The 16019-nt window shown below is 45.8% G+C and overlaps 1 protein-coding gene across 1 annotated transcript in view; it reads right to left on the reverse strand.

Annotated features, from left to right (window-relative positions):
• DPH1 (diphthamide biosynthesis 1) overlaps positions 1-16019 on the reverse strand; it is a 444182-nt gene that overhangs the window by 165252 nt on the left and 262911 nt on the right. Inside the window, exon 4 of the mRNA XM_073616616.1 lies at positions 10123-10244. Coding sequence (XP_073472717.1) covers positions 10123-10244 — 122 coding nt within the window. The remainder of the gene's footprint in view (positions 1-10122; positions 10245-16019) is intronic.

Genomic DNA, 16019 nt, shown 5'->3' on the forward strand with positions numbered 1-16019 from the left:
AGCGGACTTTGTTTTCTCAAAAGTTGGACGGACTTATGCCGCGTACACACGGTCGGACTTTCTATCCTACTTGGTCCGGCACACTTTCCGACGGACTTTGTCCGCCAGGTGCGCCGGACTTTAAAACGGGCGGACTTGCCCACACACGCCCGGACTTTCCGGCGGGCTAAGTCCGCCCGTCTTTCCGACGGACTTTCGCCGGAGTTCCGGCGGACTTTCAGAATGAACGGACTTGCCCACACACGGACAAGTCCGTTCATTTTGAACGTGACTCAGGTGCGACGGGACTAGAAAAGGATGTCAATCTTGCCGCTTTTATCGGCGAGATTGACACCTTGCGAGCCCCGTCGCGGGTAATATCAGGCCCTTAGGTCTGGTATGGATTATAAAGGGAACCCCCTACGCCGAAAAAACGGCGTGGGGTCCCCCCTAAAATCCACACCAGACCCCGATCCGAGCACGCAGCCTGGCCGGTCAGGAAAGGGGGTGGGGACGAGCGAGCGCCCCCCCCCCCCCGAACCGTACCAGGCCACATGCCCTCAACATGGGGGGTGGGTGCTTTGGGGGAGGGGGGCCGCCCTGCGGGCCCCCCCCCACCCCAAAGCACCTTGTCCCCATGTTGATGAGGACAAGGGCCTCTTCCCGACAACCCTGGCCGTTGGTTGTCGGGGTCTGCGGGCGGGGGCTTATCGGAATCTGGGAGCCCCCTTTAATAAGGGGGCCCCCAGATCCCGGCCCCCCACCCTATGTGAATGAGTATGGGGTACATGGTACCCCTACCCATTCACCTAGGGAAAAAGTGTAAGTAATAAAACACACTACACAGGTTTTTAAAATATTTTATTAAACAGCTCCGGGGGGGGGATCTTCCTCCGGCTTCGGGGGTCTTCTTCCGGCTTCGGGGGTCCCTCCGCTTCATCTTCTCCCGGCGTCCGGTTGGCTCTTCTCCGCTCTCTTCTCTCCAGTTCTTCGGCCGGCTCCTCTGCTGTCTTCAGGTAGCTCTCTTGCCAGCAGAGGTCCGGACTTCTTGTCTTCTTCTCTTCTCCAGATGTTGACACGACGCTCTCTCCGGCTGGACTGCTCTCCGAGGGCTGCGTTGTGACTTATATAGGCGGAGACCCCGCCCCCTTTTGATGTCACAGTCCCTGGGCATGCTGGGACTGTGACGTTTTAGGGGGCGTGGTCAACATCACCCTGTGACCACGCCCCCTAAAACGTCACAGTCCCAGCATGCCCAGGGACTGTGACATCAAAAGGGGGCGGGGTCTCCGCCTATATAAGTCACAACGCAGCCCTCGGAGAGCAGTCCAGCCGGAGAGAGCGTCGTGTCAACATCTGGAGAAGAGAAGAAGACAAGAAGTCCGGACCTCTGCTGGCAAGAGAGCTACCTGAAGACAGCAGAGGAGCCGGCCGAAGAACTGGAGAGAAGAGAGCGGAGAAGAACCAACCGGACGCCGGGAGAAGATGAAGCGGAGGGACCCCCGAAGCCGGAAGAAGACCCCCGAAGCCGGAGGAAGATCCCCCCCCCGGAGCTGTTTAATAAACTATTTTAAAAACCTGTGTAGTGTGTTTTATTACTTACACTTTTTCCCTAGGTGAATGGGTAGGGGTACCATGTACCCCATACTCATTCACATAGGGTGGGGGGCCGGGATCTGGGGGCCCCCTTATTAAAGGGGGCTCCCAGATTCCGATAAGCCCCCGCCCGCAGACCCCGACAACCAACGGCCAGGGTTGTCGGGAAGAGGCCCTTGTCCTCATCAACATGGGGACAAGGTGCTTTGGGGTGGGGGGGGGCCCGCAGGGCGGCCCCCCTCCCCCAAAGCACCCACCCCCCATGTTGAGGGCATGTGGCCTGGTACGGTTCGGGGGGGCGCTCGCTCGTCCCCACCCCCTTTCCTGACCGGCCAGGCTGCGTGCTCGGATCGGGGTCTGGTGTGGATTTTAGGGGGGACCCCACGCCGTTTTTTCGGCGTAGGGGGTTCCCTTTATAATCCATACCAGACCTAAGGGCCTGGTATGCCCCGCGCTCGCCGCAATAGGAAAATTTGTTTTTCCTATTGCAGCGAGCGCGAGATGCAATACCCTGCCCTCGTGTCGCATCTGGTCCGTCGGACCAGCATACACACGGGCGGATTGTCCGGCACACTCTGGTCCGCCGGACCAAGTATGCCGGAAAGTCCGACCGTGTGTACGCGGCATTAGATTTGAAACTTGTTTAAAATTTATCCGTTGAAATCGAGTCCGGTCGAAAAGTCCGCCGTCTGTATGCTAGTTCGACGGACAAAAAGCCATGCTAGGGCAGCTGGCTATGAACTTCCTTGTTTTAGTCCGGTCGTACGTCATCACGTACGAATTCGACGGACTTTGGTGGATTGTGTGTAGGCAAGTCCGTTCATTCAGAAAGTCCATCGGAAAGTACATCGAAAAGTCCGCCGGGCAAAGTCCGCCGTAATGTCCGCTCGTGTGTACGCGGCATTACTCAATCCAAAACTAAAACAATCATTTTGGCTGGACATACACTTTAAAGAGGAACTTTACCCCCCCCCCCTTTTCTTTTTACCTATTCTGTCTTCTGAGTTATGCATGGTTGTCCAATACTCATGTGCCCAGCAAATCCAGCATTATTCTGCTATGATCTTCCAATCTGCTGATCCATCCATCTTCTTCTGACATCATCAGGACCTGGTTATTGGTTTTAGGTTCTGCAGCCACCTCCTGATGACGCATAGTTGGGTCTGCCCATCAGCAGCTATGTGTCCCTGCTCCAGCAGCCTACTTATGGAATATGTGACCGGGGTCTCCCAGGAGGCTGCGGGATCAGGGACATGTCATTCTTGCCTAGCAGAGACTGGCAGTGGGGTGGCAGGGGCAGAGAAAAAAAAACCCCTAACATTTTACATTGGGAGGGGGGTGAAGGTCTTTAATTTAACATTATCTTGCTTTTTAAATCTGATAGTAGGCAAATCTATTTTGGTAACAAATGTAAAGCTTTGGAGAGATTTCCTCTCACTTCCTGCTCCGACTCCAGGACAGGAATTGACAAAGAATCTCTCCAGCAGGGTCACAAAAAAGCAACACAAAAAAAACTATAAATAAAACCAACAGCAGTTTTAACCATTCCTTACCCTATCCATATACAATTTGAATATAGAAACACTTTAAAGTGGTTCTAAAGGCTTAAGTTTTTTTACCTTCATGTATTCTAAGCATTAAGCTTTCTCTGTGCAGCAGCGCCCCCCCCCACCACCAATACTTACCTGAGCCCCATCTTGATCCAGTGATGTGCATAAGAACACCTTATTGGCTCACACATCAATGGGAGCCATTAGTTCCTGCTGCTCTCAATCACAACCAGTGAGCCAATGAGGAGAGAGAGGGGGCAGGGCCACGCTGCGGCTGTGTGTGTAAATATACATGCAGAGCAGCGACTCCAGAGTGAGCCTGTGTGGGTGCCTCCATTACAAGCTGCTTGCTCCTGGGGCACAAGGCAAGAGGGAGGGGCCAGGAGTGCCGGTGGGGGACCCGAGGAGAGGAGTATCGGGGCTGCTCTGTGCAAAACCACTGCACAGAGCAGGTAGGTATAACATGTTTGTTATTTTAAACAGCAAAAATAAAATGCTATTAATATCACTTTAAATGCAGGCATCAAGTGGTGTCTCCAAATAATGTCAGCAGCACTGATGGGCACTGTTGGGGCTGCACTGATGCTCTGCTTATCAGTGTAGATGTGCCTTTCATACAAGCCAGTTACCAGTTCTCCTTGTGCTGTCAGTATGAGGAAAGGAATGCCGATAACTGGCTTGTTTACATTGCGGTCAGCTGTGATTGGACAAAGCTAGCACGTGGTAAAGGGGCACTGATCACACCGCCCAAGTGATCACGGGAGGACATCATATGGCACCCTCCAGAACTGGCCGCCCACGCTGTAACCATCATTCAGTTATAACGCGGTCAGGAAGTGGTTAATAAAGAAGTTTATTGCACTACTAGGGCATGCACTTCCCTGGTCTATTGTTTTTTGTTTAGCCACTTAGTAAATAACATGCAATTATTTGTTAGAAAGAGTCCTATGCTGCAGTGTATGTGCTTTGTAAAAAACATGCCCATTTCTACCTGAATTCACAGCGCCGCTCAGTGCTCACGTGACTGCTAGCTGGGGGAGGGGGGAGGGGGGGAGAGCAGAGAGGAGAGCTGCAGATGATGTAAACTGACCACAGTGTCAGGGCTCAGCAACCATGATAAACTGTGGTCAGTTTACAGGGGGAAGGCAGAAACAGGCAGGATCAGCCAGGTATTTCAGGTGATACAGGGGGCCAGATTATACAGCACAAGCACTGTGCTGTTTAACATGCTTTAAAGTAACAGGATCCAATTTTTTTTTTTTTTTTTAGGGTTATAAACGCTTTAAAGCGTTTGTTAACCCCCGAAAAAATGGATCCTGCTCCTTTAAAGCATGTTATATTATTATTATCATTATTCATGATTTATATAGTGCCAACAGTTTACGCAGCGCTTAAAAATGTAGGGGGGGGGGGGCGGCAGCACAATTACAGTACAATACAGAAGGGACAGGAGGGCCCTGCTCGTAGAGCTTACATTCGGGTGGTGGTACAAAAGGTAATAGATGCGGGGAATGATTTGATGGGGGTGGCTCGGGTACAGTTGTTAGGTGGGCGTGGGATAGGCTTCCCTGAATAAGTGAGGTTTCAGGTATCTCCCAAAGGTGGACAGGTTAGGCGCTGATCGGATATACCGGGGCAGGGAATTCCAGAGGATGGGAGAGGCTCTGGAGAAATCCTGAAGACGAGCATGAGAGGAGGTAACAAGGGAGCTAGAGAACAGGAGGTCCTGGGAGGAGCGGAGGGGAAGATTTGGGCGATATCTGCAGATGAGGTTGGTGATGTAACTGGGGGCGATGTTGTGGATGGCTTTGTATTTTGTGGTTAGCATACTGAATTTTATACGGTGGAGTAGGGGAAGCCAGTGAAGGGATTGACAGAGAGGGGCAGCAGTCACAGATCGATTACTGAGGTGTATTAGTCTAGCAGCAGCATTCATAAAAGACTGAAGGGGGGATAGCCTGCGTTATATGACACAGTGCTTGTCCTGTGTCATTTGGCCCACTGTAACACCTGAAATACCTGGCTGATCCTGACAGTTTCTCCCCACCCCTCTGTAAACTGACCACGGTTTAACATGGCTACTGAGACCAGAAACTGTGGACAGTTTACATGTCTGCGTCATCCGCAGCCTGCTATCTGCTCTCCTCTCTGCTCCTGTGTCCTCCTCTCCCCTCCCCTCTCTGCTTGTGACAGTGCTGCCCCTCCCCCCTCCTGCTGCTTGCATCTACCTGCTACCTGTATACACAATCAGCACTGCCTCCTATAGCAGTGTCCCCCTCTGTGTGTGATTTATAAATATAAATTCTGCAAATACCTAATTTCTGCTGAGATTGCGATCACACGACCAGCCAGCTCTCTCCTCCTTTCCTCCTCTCCACTTCCTTCCCTCCAGACTTACATCAGCAGGGGAATCTCAGCCCCTCCTGCTGCATCTCTCAGAGGAAGAAAGGAGAGAGCTGGCTGGTCATGTGATTGCAATCTCGGCAGCAAAATTAGGCATTTGCAGCATTTATTTTTTATAAATCACACACAGAGGGGGATACTACAATAGGAGGCAGTGCTGATGGTGTATACATGTTAGAGTGGCTAAACAACCACTTTAATGGTGATCTGGTTAATAGAAAATGTGATTGTGAATAAACAGTGGGTAAACATCCAATGGGGATTGGTCCCACGGAAAATGATGATCCTGATTGTTGTTTAAAAGCTTCATTATACTATTCAAAATAAAAAAATTCTAAATTTTGATTCATTGTGGCCCCCGACCGACCACAAAATTACTTAAGCAGCCCAGGTGCTTTAAAAAGGTTGAGAACCCCTGCTTTAAATAGTTTGTTTGAGCCAAACTGGCCCAAATGGATTATTTCCATTCCATAACTATGCAACCGGTGTACGTTTTAAATATAGTGTAATAGCATTAACTTCATACAGTATGTAGTGCTGTGTTGCAGCAGCTTGGCCCAAATGAACTACCGATATATAAAGTCATATTAAACCTGGAATTCTACTTTAAATATCTGACTTCAGAGCCAAGAGCTGGAATTTTTATATTGCTCCGAGTATTGTAGAAGAGGAACACGGGTGTCTTTAGGTATCTGCATTTCGTTGATAATATCTATTTTTGCATAACCCTAGTACAGACTGTATATGTTTTCAATAACCTAAAGTATTACAATATTCCTGTATGATATATACCACTGGTAATATAATTATAGAAATCAACCTGCAAGAGCTACTATAAAACGTGTAAAATATAATCTACTTGATATACTCCCTGGAGTAAGGAAAACACTTTATACCAGTGTTATCAACAACAGTACCAGGATTACAAGTAGATTTACTCTGTCCGCAGACATCAGTGCTGCAGTGTGACTTTTCCATTGTGTGACCTGCGTCTTTAAGTGGACCTTCATACAGTTTTGAAAGATCTCAGATTGCTAATGCATCATAAGTGAGAGCTGCCTTGAAATATACAACTCATACCAAGGACACGCATGCTGTTACTGAGCCAACTGTAAAACATCTTAACATCAGAGTATCTGCTATAGATATCATTTAAGCAACCAACTAGGTTTTCGATAAAATACTTACTTGTTACTTGATAAAATGGAGAGAGATTAGATTCACCCTCTCTATTTATCCTGTTTACCCTTATCATAGGAAGTAAATCCTAAATTTATCCTGTCACCAGGATAAATTTAGTTGTCACCAGAACAGGAATACAGAGGAATTCTTCCAATGGGGACACTAGCTATGGGGACCCCTGTGACAACCAAGGATTTCCTCACTTGGGAGACATTTCCTCTCGCTTCCTGTTTTGGCTATAGGACAGGAATTGAAGAATCTCTCTAATAGGGCACATATTGCTAAATAAAAAACTGACAGTTTAACCCTCCCTTACTCTATCCAAAAATGAACAGCTTTGACTTTAAATCCACATTAATCCAATCACCACACTGTCACGAAATATGTTACGGTGAATGCTGATTGTCCAAGAACCCAACAGGAGGTGTGATAGTTTTGCAAACACTCTGTTCTGTTTCCAAAATCACCATGGATGCTATGAAGTATAGGGCAGGTGTTACTTGTTGAACTTCATGATTAAAAGAGTGAATCTTTGTGAAATTGTTGGCATAAAGATGCAAAATTGGCATATTGGTGATAAATGATAACGAATGCCCCTGCCCCTGTTCACGGATGGTTGTTCCAGTTTGATGTAAATGTTGTCTTTTGCAAACCATTTTGTCCTCTTCATCCAAATGACACATTTTATGACACCTCAGTGATTAAAGGAGTTGTAAAGTCTCAAGGTTTTTCACCTTAATGCATTCTATGCATTAAAGTGTTTGTTAACCCAAAAAAAAAAAAATAGAGATCTGGTCCCTTAAAGCAGATTAAACAGCACAGTGCTTGTCCTATGTAATCTGCCCCTCTCTAAACTGTAATGGGCCGTACACACTATAGGATTTTCCGACAACAAATGTTGAATGTGAGCTTGTTGTCGGAAAGTCCGACCGTGTGTATGCTCCATAGAATATTTGTTGTCGGAATTTCCGACAACAAATGTTTAAGAGCAGGTTCTCAAATTTTCCGACAACAAGATTTGTTGTCGGAAATTCTGAGCGTGTGTACACAATTCTGACGCACAAAAGTCCACGCATGATCGGAATCAAGCAGAAGAGCCGCACTGGCTATTGAGCTTCATTTTTCTCGGCTCGTCGTACGTGTTGTACAACACTGCATTCTTGACGTTAAGAATTTCCGACAACATTTGTGTGACCGTGTGTATGCAAGACAAGTTTGAGCCAACATCCTTCGGAAAAGAATCCACGGTTTTGTTGTCGGAAAATGAAAATCCTATCGTGTGTACATAGCTTAAGGCTCCATTCACCCCATGGTGTTCCTTTTTGCGGGCGGAATCGCAGTGATTCTGCCCGCGATTTGGAAACCCCACAAATTGCGGGACGCCCTTGCGTTCCCTGCCATTTTGAATGGCACCAAATCGCAGAGCAATTTTGCCACAATTGTCGCCTAACGAATCGCGGCAAAAACGCGCAAACAGAATCGCGGGACTCCCAAAAGAAGTACAAGAACTGCATTTTTGCAGCGATTTTACCGTGATTTGTCAGGTGACAATTGCAGCAAAATCATGCCGCGATTTGGTGCCATTCAAAATAGCGGAAATCGCAAATGGGTGGCCCGTGATTTGCGGCGTTTTCAAATTGCGGGCAGAATCGTGGCGTTTCTGTGCGCAAAACAGAACGCCGTGATGTGAATGGAGCCTAAAAAACCTGGCTGATCCTGCCACTTCCTGTACCTCCCTCTCTGCGCTGACTACGATAATCAGGGCTGCTGAGCCCTGGCCACCGTGGTCATCATACGTCCCTTTGTCATCCGCAGCCCTGCTCTGCTCTTTCCTCTCCCCATCCCTTCCTGCCAGCTCCATGTTCTGTGTCTCTGTCTCCGTAAAATTATGCGACTTTAAAGTCGAGGCAGCGTGAAAGGGGCCTTAGTGACTTTGTGAGTATAAATACTCTGCTATATAGCATCTAATACGTTTTTCATCGTCTGGGTTTATTGACACTGTAGAAAAACTCTAAAGTATCGTTTAAGACCAAATTTTCTCACAGTTCTTAGCTCTCTCACCTAAATTCCTAGCTCAACTTCACACCACTGAGTCTCACTCCTGCTGCTGCATCCTCAATAATGTAAAATAGTAAACAACAAAGATAAAAGGGCGCCTCAGACCCCTCTTTTTCCAATGGGCAGGTCAGTAGACTTTGGAACTCAGGTGACAAATCCCTGATAGATACAAGTAGTTGATTAAACAAATTTTAGCCCTTTCCTGACCAGGCCATTTTTTGCGATACGGCACTGCTTTATTTTAACTGACATTTGCGCAGTCCTGCGACACTGTACCCAAATAAAATGTATGTCCTTTTTTTCCCACATATAGAGCTTTCTTTTGGTGGTATTTGATCACCTCTGCGCTTTTTATTTTTTGCGCTATAAACAAAAAAAAAAGCGACAATTATGAAAAAAAACACAATATTTTTTACTTTCTGCTATAAAACATTTCCAATAAAAAAATGTAAAAAAATCTAATTTCTTCATAAATTTAGGCCAATCTGTATTCTGCTACATATTTTTGGTAACAAAATTCCCAATAGGCGTATATTGATTGGTTTGAGCAAAAGTTATAGTGTCTACAAACTATAGGATTGATTTAGGGACTTTTTATTTTTAAAATATTTTTTACTAGTAATGGCGGCGATCAGTGTTTTTTAGCGGGTCTGCGACATTGCGGCGGACAAATCTGACACTAAGTGATGGTTTTTGGAGACCAGTGACACCAATACAGTAATCAGTGCTAAAAAAAATGCACTGGGGAAGGGGTTAACATCAGAGGCAATCAAAGGGTTAAATGTGTTCCCTTTGTGTGCTTTCTAACTGCTTTCTAACTGTAGGGGGAGTGCTTTGACTAAAGGAAAACAGCAGAAACAGCAGATCTCCATTTTCCTTTCTGGCAGAACAGCGGTCTGCCTTGTTTACATGGCACGAACGATCGCCGGGTTCCAGGCGGCCATTGTGGCTGCCTGACCCATTGATTGGCTTCCACTGTGTCCAAACACAGCAGGAGCGGGGCTCCGGAAACGCGTGCGCGCGCCTGAGAGCCGAAGATGAGAATCACATACAAGTACGCGATTTTACGCTAAAGGGCCGATCTGCCGCAGTAAATGTACATGGGGTGGTTCTTAAGTGGTTAACATATATCCTGTGAATATATTTTCGGTAAAGGACTGCTAAATATACCACTCTCTCTTTATAACAAGACCTTTTCTTTTGTTCAGGTCATAAAATGTGTAAAATACGGAACAACTACAGCAATAGAAAAGCAGGTCTATAATTGTGATCACTTAGCCTGCAGTATTTCTAGAACTGTTACCCTACATTTCACCGGTGAACAACTGAAATGCGGACAGAGACATAAACTTACTGAGGCAGCTGTGCCCATAATGTACCAGGAAGTCTGCTCCTAGCGCCCGTGCAGTGTAATCATCCACGCAGCACGCTCCGTATGTCACATCTCCCATCACCACGGTCTCTGCCGATGTAAATCTAAAAGGCAAGAAACAGGGACATGAGACCAGCAGGGAATATTCATTGCTGACTTAAGAACACATGATAAATGATGTGTATTATAAGGCCATGTGTAGATGGAAAAATATACACTTTCCAAACTCCCATTGCAATTTAAATAGGAAAAGCATAAACAGAATAAAATGTAAAAAGTATGTGAGTTTGTTATCACTAGGCTGATTTTTTAATGGTGTCATGAAGAAAAAAAAAAAAAGAGAAGTTTTAAAGGAACACGGCGCTACCTTACAGTACATCTGTGAAAACAGGAAAATGAGAACTGACAATGGTGACTAGTTGGCGTCATTCAGGGCCTGCCTTCCATTCCTAGTGAGCTAATGACTTGGAACAAGCAAGCAGCCAGTAAAGTCTTTCATCCTGCATACTTGTTGCAGGTCAGCGACACACAAGGCAGTAATTCCAGGGCCAGGTTTTTTTTCTTTACTTTAAGAGAACCAAAAGCCATTAGCCATATCTGCAGCAGCTTTCAGTATGCTTGTCCGAAATACCAGGCTGCCCTAACAGACAAAGTTTAGTATTTATTAAAAGAGAAGTAAGAGATTTTTTTTTAATAAGAATTATACTTAAAGGGGTTGTAAACCTTCTGGTTTTTCACCTCAATGCATTCTATGCACTGAGGTGAAAAACCTCTTGCAGTGCAGCAGCCCCCCAATGCCCCCGTTTTACTTACCTGAACCATCTTTTTCTCGCGCCGGGGACGGGCACATCAGCTCTAGCCAGTGTCTCGGGTCCTGATTGGCTAGATTGATAGCAGCGCAGCCATTGGCTCCTGCTGCGGTCAATCAAATCCAATGACGCGGTCGCCGGGGGGGGGGGGGGTGGCCGAGTCATACATTCGGTGGCTATGAATGCAGAATGCTGGTCTCGGGAGCGCGCCCACAAGGTAACCCCCTCGAGGAAGCGCTTCCCCGAGGGGGTTATCTGATGCGGGGAAGAGCTGAAAGAACCGCCGGGGGCCCTCAGCTGCACAGTGGAGGTAAGTATGATATGTTTGTTATTTTAAATTTAAAAAAAAATGAACCCTTACAATCACTTTAACTAGGTGGATGCAGCATCAGTCCGATGCTGAATCTGCCCCCCGCTGGCTCTAAGACTGAGAACCGAGCGATCAAACACCACTGATTGCTCGGTTCTCAGACCTCCGTGAGCAGAGAGTTGGTGACTGTCGGTCACTTCTGTCTGCTCTGCCCCCCATGCTCACTGGTGTGCTGGCCTATGGAGGGGGCGGGAGCGGCTGGTTCAGGCTGAGCCAGGTCCTGGTTCAGGGTTGTGGGTGGATCCCAACTATATTGTTGCAATCTTTCCCCAGCCTGGACTGGCTCTGTGACGTCTCTCCGCTGTCTGCTGAAAACGGGTCACAGGTGTGCAGAATGAACTGCACTACTGTGATCCACAGAAGTACAGCCAAATGAGCTTTGGCTGTACTTTTCCTCTGAACATTGTTCCAGGGCTTTTCCGACAAGGCCAACAGACTTCAATGGTTGGGACTGTTGAATTTGTATAAAATGGAGGAAACTATACCAGTGGAAGAGAATTGTAAACCTCCGGTCCTGAAATGTGTTTCCAATAGAGACTTGATGTGCAAATAGGTGCAAATAGAAGTAGCTTTTTCACATTAATTAGGCATAAATGTCATTGATGGGGATGATTCCCATTTTTCAATATACGTGGGGGGAACTTATCCAGATGAGTTGTATAACCGTGGGTGTCAATACAAAGTTAATGACACCCCCAGATTGGTTACCAGATCACAGTGCGAACTGTGAAATTGTGCAGGAATCGCATCCCATGCGATCCGATTCCAGTGCGGACAAAAAAAAAAAAAAAAAGGTCCTGCTCCATTTTGGTGCGAATGTGATGCAAATTCAGCCATACAATCTTTATGGCTGAATTTGCATCGCACAGACATCGCAGGTGAATAAGCAAGACGAATAAACAAGTTCCAGCAGCTTTATAAAAAATTACTGGGGGATTCCCGCCCTAACACACCCCAAATCACGATATTGGCCTTGTTTCCTGGATCTTACAGACCAAAAAAAAGCTTAATTTGACATTTTCTTACAGCAGCTAGGTCGGTAATAGCCATACACTGGTGCAGTACTGATCCTCCCTTCCTGGCTGAGTGGGCATGTGAGCTGGAGAATATCAGTAATATGGAACTATGATCGCTTGGGACAGGGATAAAATGGAGGCATATGGGATCATGTGGACCGTGTGGTCATATTTTCGATACTCCGCTGAGTTTTCATCGTTTGTGTCCTAAATCTCTGGGTTGCATTGCCTGTAATGGAAATAGGCTCCCTCCCATTCCCTATATCCCCTTCACCTCTTTTTTGTTCTCTACCATATTTTTCCCTTTCTCTGTTTTCTTTCCTTTCTTCTCTGCCACTTTGGTAGTGCTATATGGGATTATACTAGATCAGGTCACTACCATATTCTGCTTCTATGGATTACTTTGTGTATAAATATATATATATATATATATATATATATATATATACACACACACACACATACACAGTGGGGCAAAAAAGTATTTAGTCAGCCAACAATTGTGCAAGTTCTCCCACTTAAAAAGGTGAAAAAATGTGGAAACAAATCCAGACAATCACATTGTCTGATTTTTGAAAGAATTTATTTGCAAATTATGGTGGAAAATAAGTATTTTGTCAATGTCAAAAGTTCATCTCAATACTTTGTTATATATCCTTTGTTGGCAATAACAGAGGTCAAACGTTTTCTGTAAGTCTTCACAAGGTTGTCACACACTGTTGCTGGTATGTTGGCCCATTCCTCCATGCAGATCTCCTCTAGAGCAGTGATGTTTTGGGGCTGTCGCTGGGCAACACGGACTTTCAACTCTCTCCAAAGGTTTTCTATGGGGTTGAGATCTAGAGACTGGCTAGGCCACTCCAGGACCTTGAAATGCTTCTTACGAAGCCACTCCTTCGTTGCCCGGGCGGTGTGTTTGGGAGCATTGTCATGCTGAAAGACCCAGCCACGTTTCATATTCAATGCCCTTACTGATGGGAGGAGGTTTGCACTCAAAATCTCACGATACATGGCTCCATTCATTCTTTCATGTACACGGATCAGTTGTCCTGTTCCCTTTGCAGAGAAACAGCCCCAAAGCATGATGTTGCCACCTCTATGCTTCACAGTAGGTATGGTGTTCTTTGGTTGCAACTCAGCATTCTCTTTCCTCCAAACATGACGAGTTGGGTTTCTACCTAACAGTTCTACTTTGGTTTCATCTGACCATATGACATTCTCCCAATCCTGTTCTGGATCATCCAAATGCTCTCTAGCAAACCTCAGACGGGCCCGGACATGTACTGGCTTAAGCAGGGGGACCTGTCTAGCAGTGCAGGATCTGAATCCCTGGCGGCGTAGTGTGTTACTGATGGTAGCCTTTGTTATGTTGGTCCCAGCTCTCTGCAGGTCATTCACTAGGTCCCCCCGTGTGGTTCTGGGATTTTTGCTCACTGTTCTTGTGATCATTTTGACCCCACGGGGTGAGATCTTGCGTGGAGCCCCAGATCGAGGGAGATTATCAGTGGTCTTGTATGTCTTCCATTTTCTAATTATTGCTCCCACAGTTGATTTCTTCACACCAAGCTGCTTGCCTATTGCAGATTCAGTCTTCCCAGCCTGGTGCAGGTCTACGATTTTGTTTCTGGTGTCCTTCGACAGCTCTTTGGTCTTCACCATAGTGGAGATTGGAGTGTGACTGTTTGAGGTTGTGGACAGGTGTCTTTTATACTGATAACAAGTTCAAACAAGTGCCATTAATCCGTTAATACAGGTAATGAGTGGAGGACAGAGGAGCCTCTTAAAGAAGAAGATACAGGTCTGTGAGAGCCAGAAATCTTGATTGTTTGTAGGTGACCAAATACTTATTTTCCACCATAATTTGCAAATAAATTCTTTCAAAAATCAGACAATGTGATTATCTGGATTTGTTTACATATTTTGTCTCTTATAGTTGAGGTATACCTATGATGACAATTACAGGCCTCTCTCATCTTTTTAAGTGGGAGAACTTGTACAATTGGTGGCTGACTAAATACTTTTTTGCCCCACTGTATATATAATGTTTATCAATGGGGTTTTCCTACTGGTGCTATAATACTTGTACAGTGTGCACTAAAGAGTAATTCTAGATTGCTGCCTTAGTCGATTTTGCATGTATATTGTCCTATTTTTTGTTACCTACCTTGTTTAGTGGTTATATAACCTGAACATTTTCTATTTTGCCCTGTACTAACAGATATGTACGACCTGTACTTAGTGCTTCTGTGACCATGTTATTGTGTTGTTTTGTGAAAATCTAATAAACTTAGATGAAACATAAAATTAGTACCCATACAAGAAATATAGAGTGGTTGCCAACAGGGCAGAAAGACACGGACAGCAATAAAAACAATATCAGATCACATTACTCTTCCCCACTGCACTAAAAATGTGCTTCTGTATTTGTCTACGTCCCCATTAAACAATTTCCCATGAATTCCTGCCTGGAAATGAGGGAAAATTTTCCCAGTAGGAATTCAGACAGCAATAAAGACTTAACAGTAGTAGAGAGAAAGGTATGGGGTGCTGGATCATTTTGTACAATAAATGCTGGGTATAGTAGAAAATATATTTCCTTTAGGCAGTTCTACAAAGGGAAACAGTCATAACCGTGGTCAAAACCTCCTTTCCCTATCATGGGTGGTAAAGGCGGCTATACACTGCTTGAAATTTTAGGGGATTTGTGCTGATATTCAGACAGCCGTGCTAGCCAGCGGTCAGAATACAATAGTTGGCAAGAGAGATCCGTCCAACCACGCGGTTTAGCAAGGATGGAGGATTTTGTTAGATTTCTTTTGTTCAGCCCGCACTGTTCTGCAGTGGTTACTGGGCTGCCTTCAAAGTGATCTGCAGGTGCAGAGCAGTGCGCCTGTGGGTTACCTGCACTGGGCCATAGACTTCTATTACCTGCGAGTTTGGGGCGCTTTCTGAAAGTGCACCACACCTGCAGGATATAATAGATGTCTATGGCAAAGTGCAGCTAACTTGCAGGAAAGCCAAAGGTGCACTCTTGCTGCACGCGGGGTGTGGGCAAACCGCAGTGCATCAGTGTGAAAGCAGCCTTAGGCCCCTTTCACACAGTCAGTCCGACCCAATCGAACCCTCCATTCACCTCTAAGGAGTGGCAGATGTAAACGGACTTCAGTCTGTTTACAAACGCCTACTTCCAATCCGCAAAAAAAAAAAAAAAAAGAGAGTACAGTGGGCATATGCAGAGCGCACAAGGACCTGTCAACTGCCCGCTGCACTCATTGGGGCCCCGTGACCGGTTAACCAAGTCTCTTATCTCTTATGTGGCCCTCACTTTTCCAAACAAGCATACCAAACAATTGCCATCTAAACCAGAGTGATGGCATTAATGTCAGCTATGCAGAGCCCAACAATAATACCAATTAAACCAGCCATAAAATATCATAACCGTTAGCAGAAATAATCAGAATCAGCAGTACCATAAACATGGGCAATCCAGATCAGCTAATAAAACAAGAAGAACAAGACAACACAACAACCACCCCCAACAATCACACACACACACACAGTCCTCTCCAGGCCCAGGTAAAAGATTTGTATCTGACCCATTTAAAGGGAGGATTGTGAAGAAACCATATCCGCCATTTGAGAAATATCCAGCCAAGGTTCTCAGACTTTACTACATTTTTTTTG

The sequence above is a fragment of the Aquarana catesbeiana genome, linkage group LG02 (assembly GCF_042186555.1).
Source record: "Aquarana catesbeiana isolate 2022-GZ linkage group LG02, ASM4218655v1, whole genome shotgun sequence".
Lineage (NCBI taxonomy): Eukaryota > Metazoa > Chordata > Amphibia > Anura > Ranidae > Aquarana > Aquarana catesbeiana.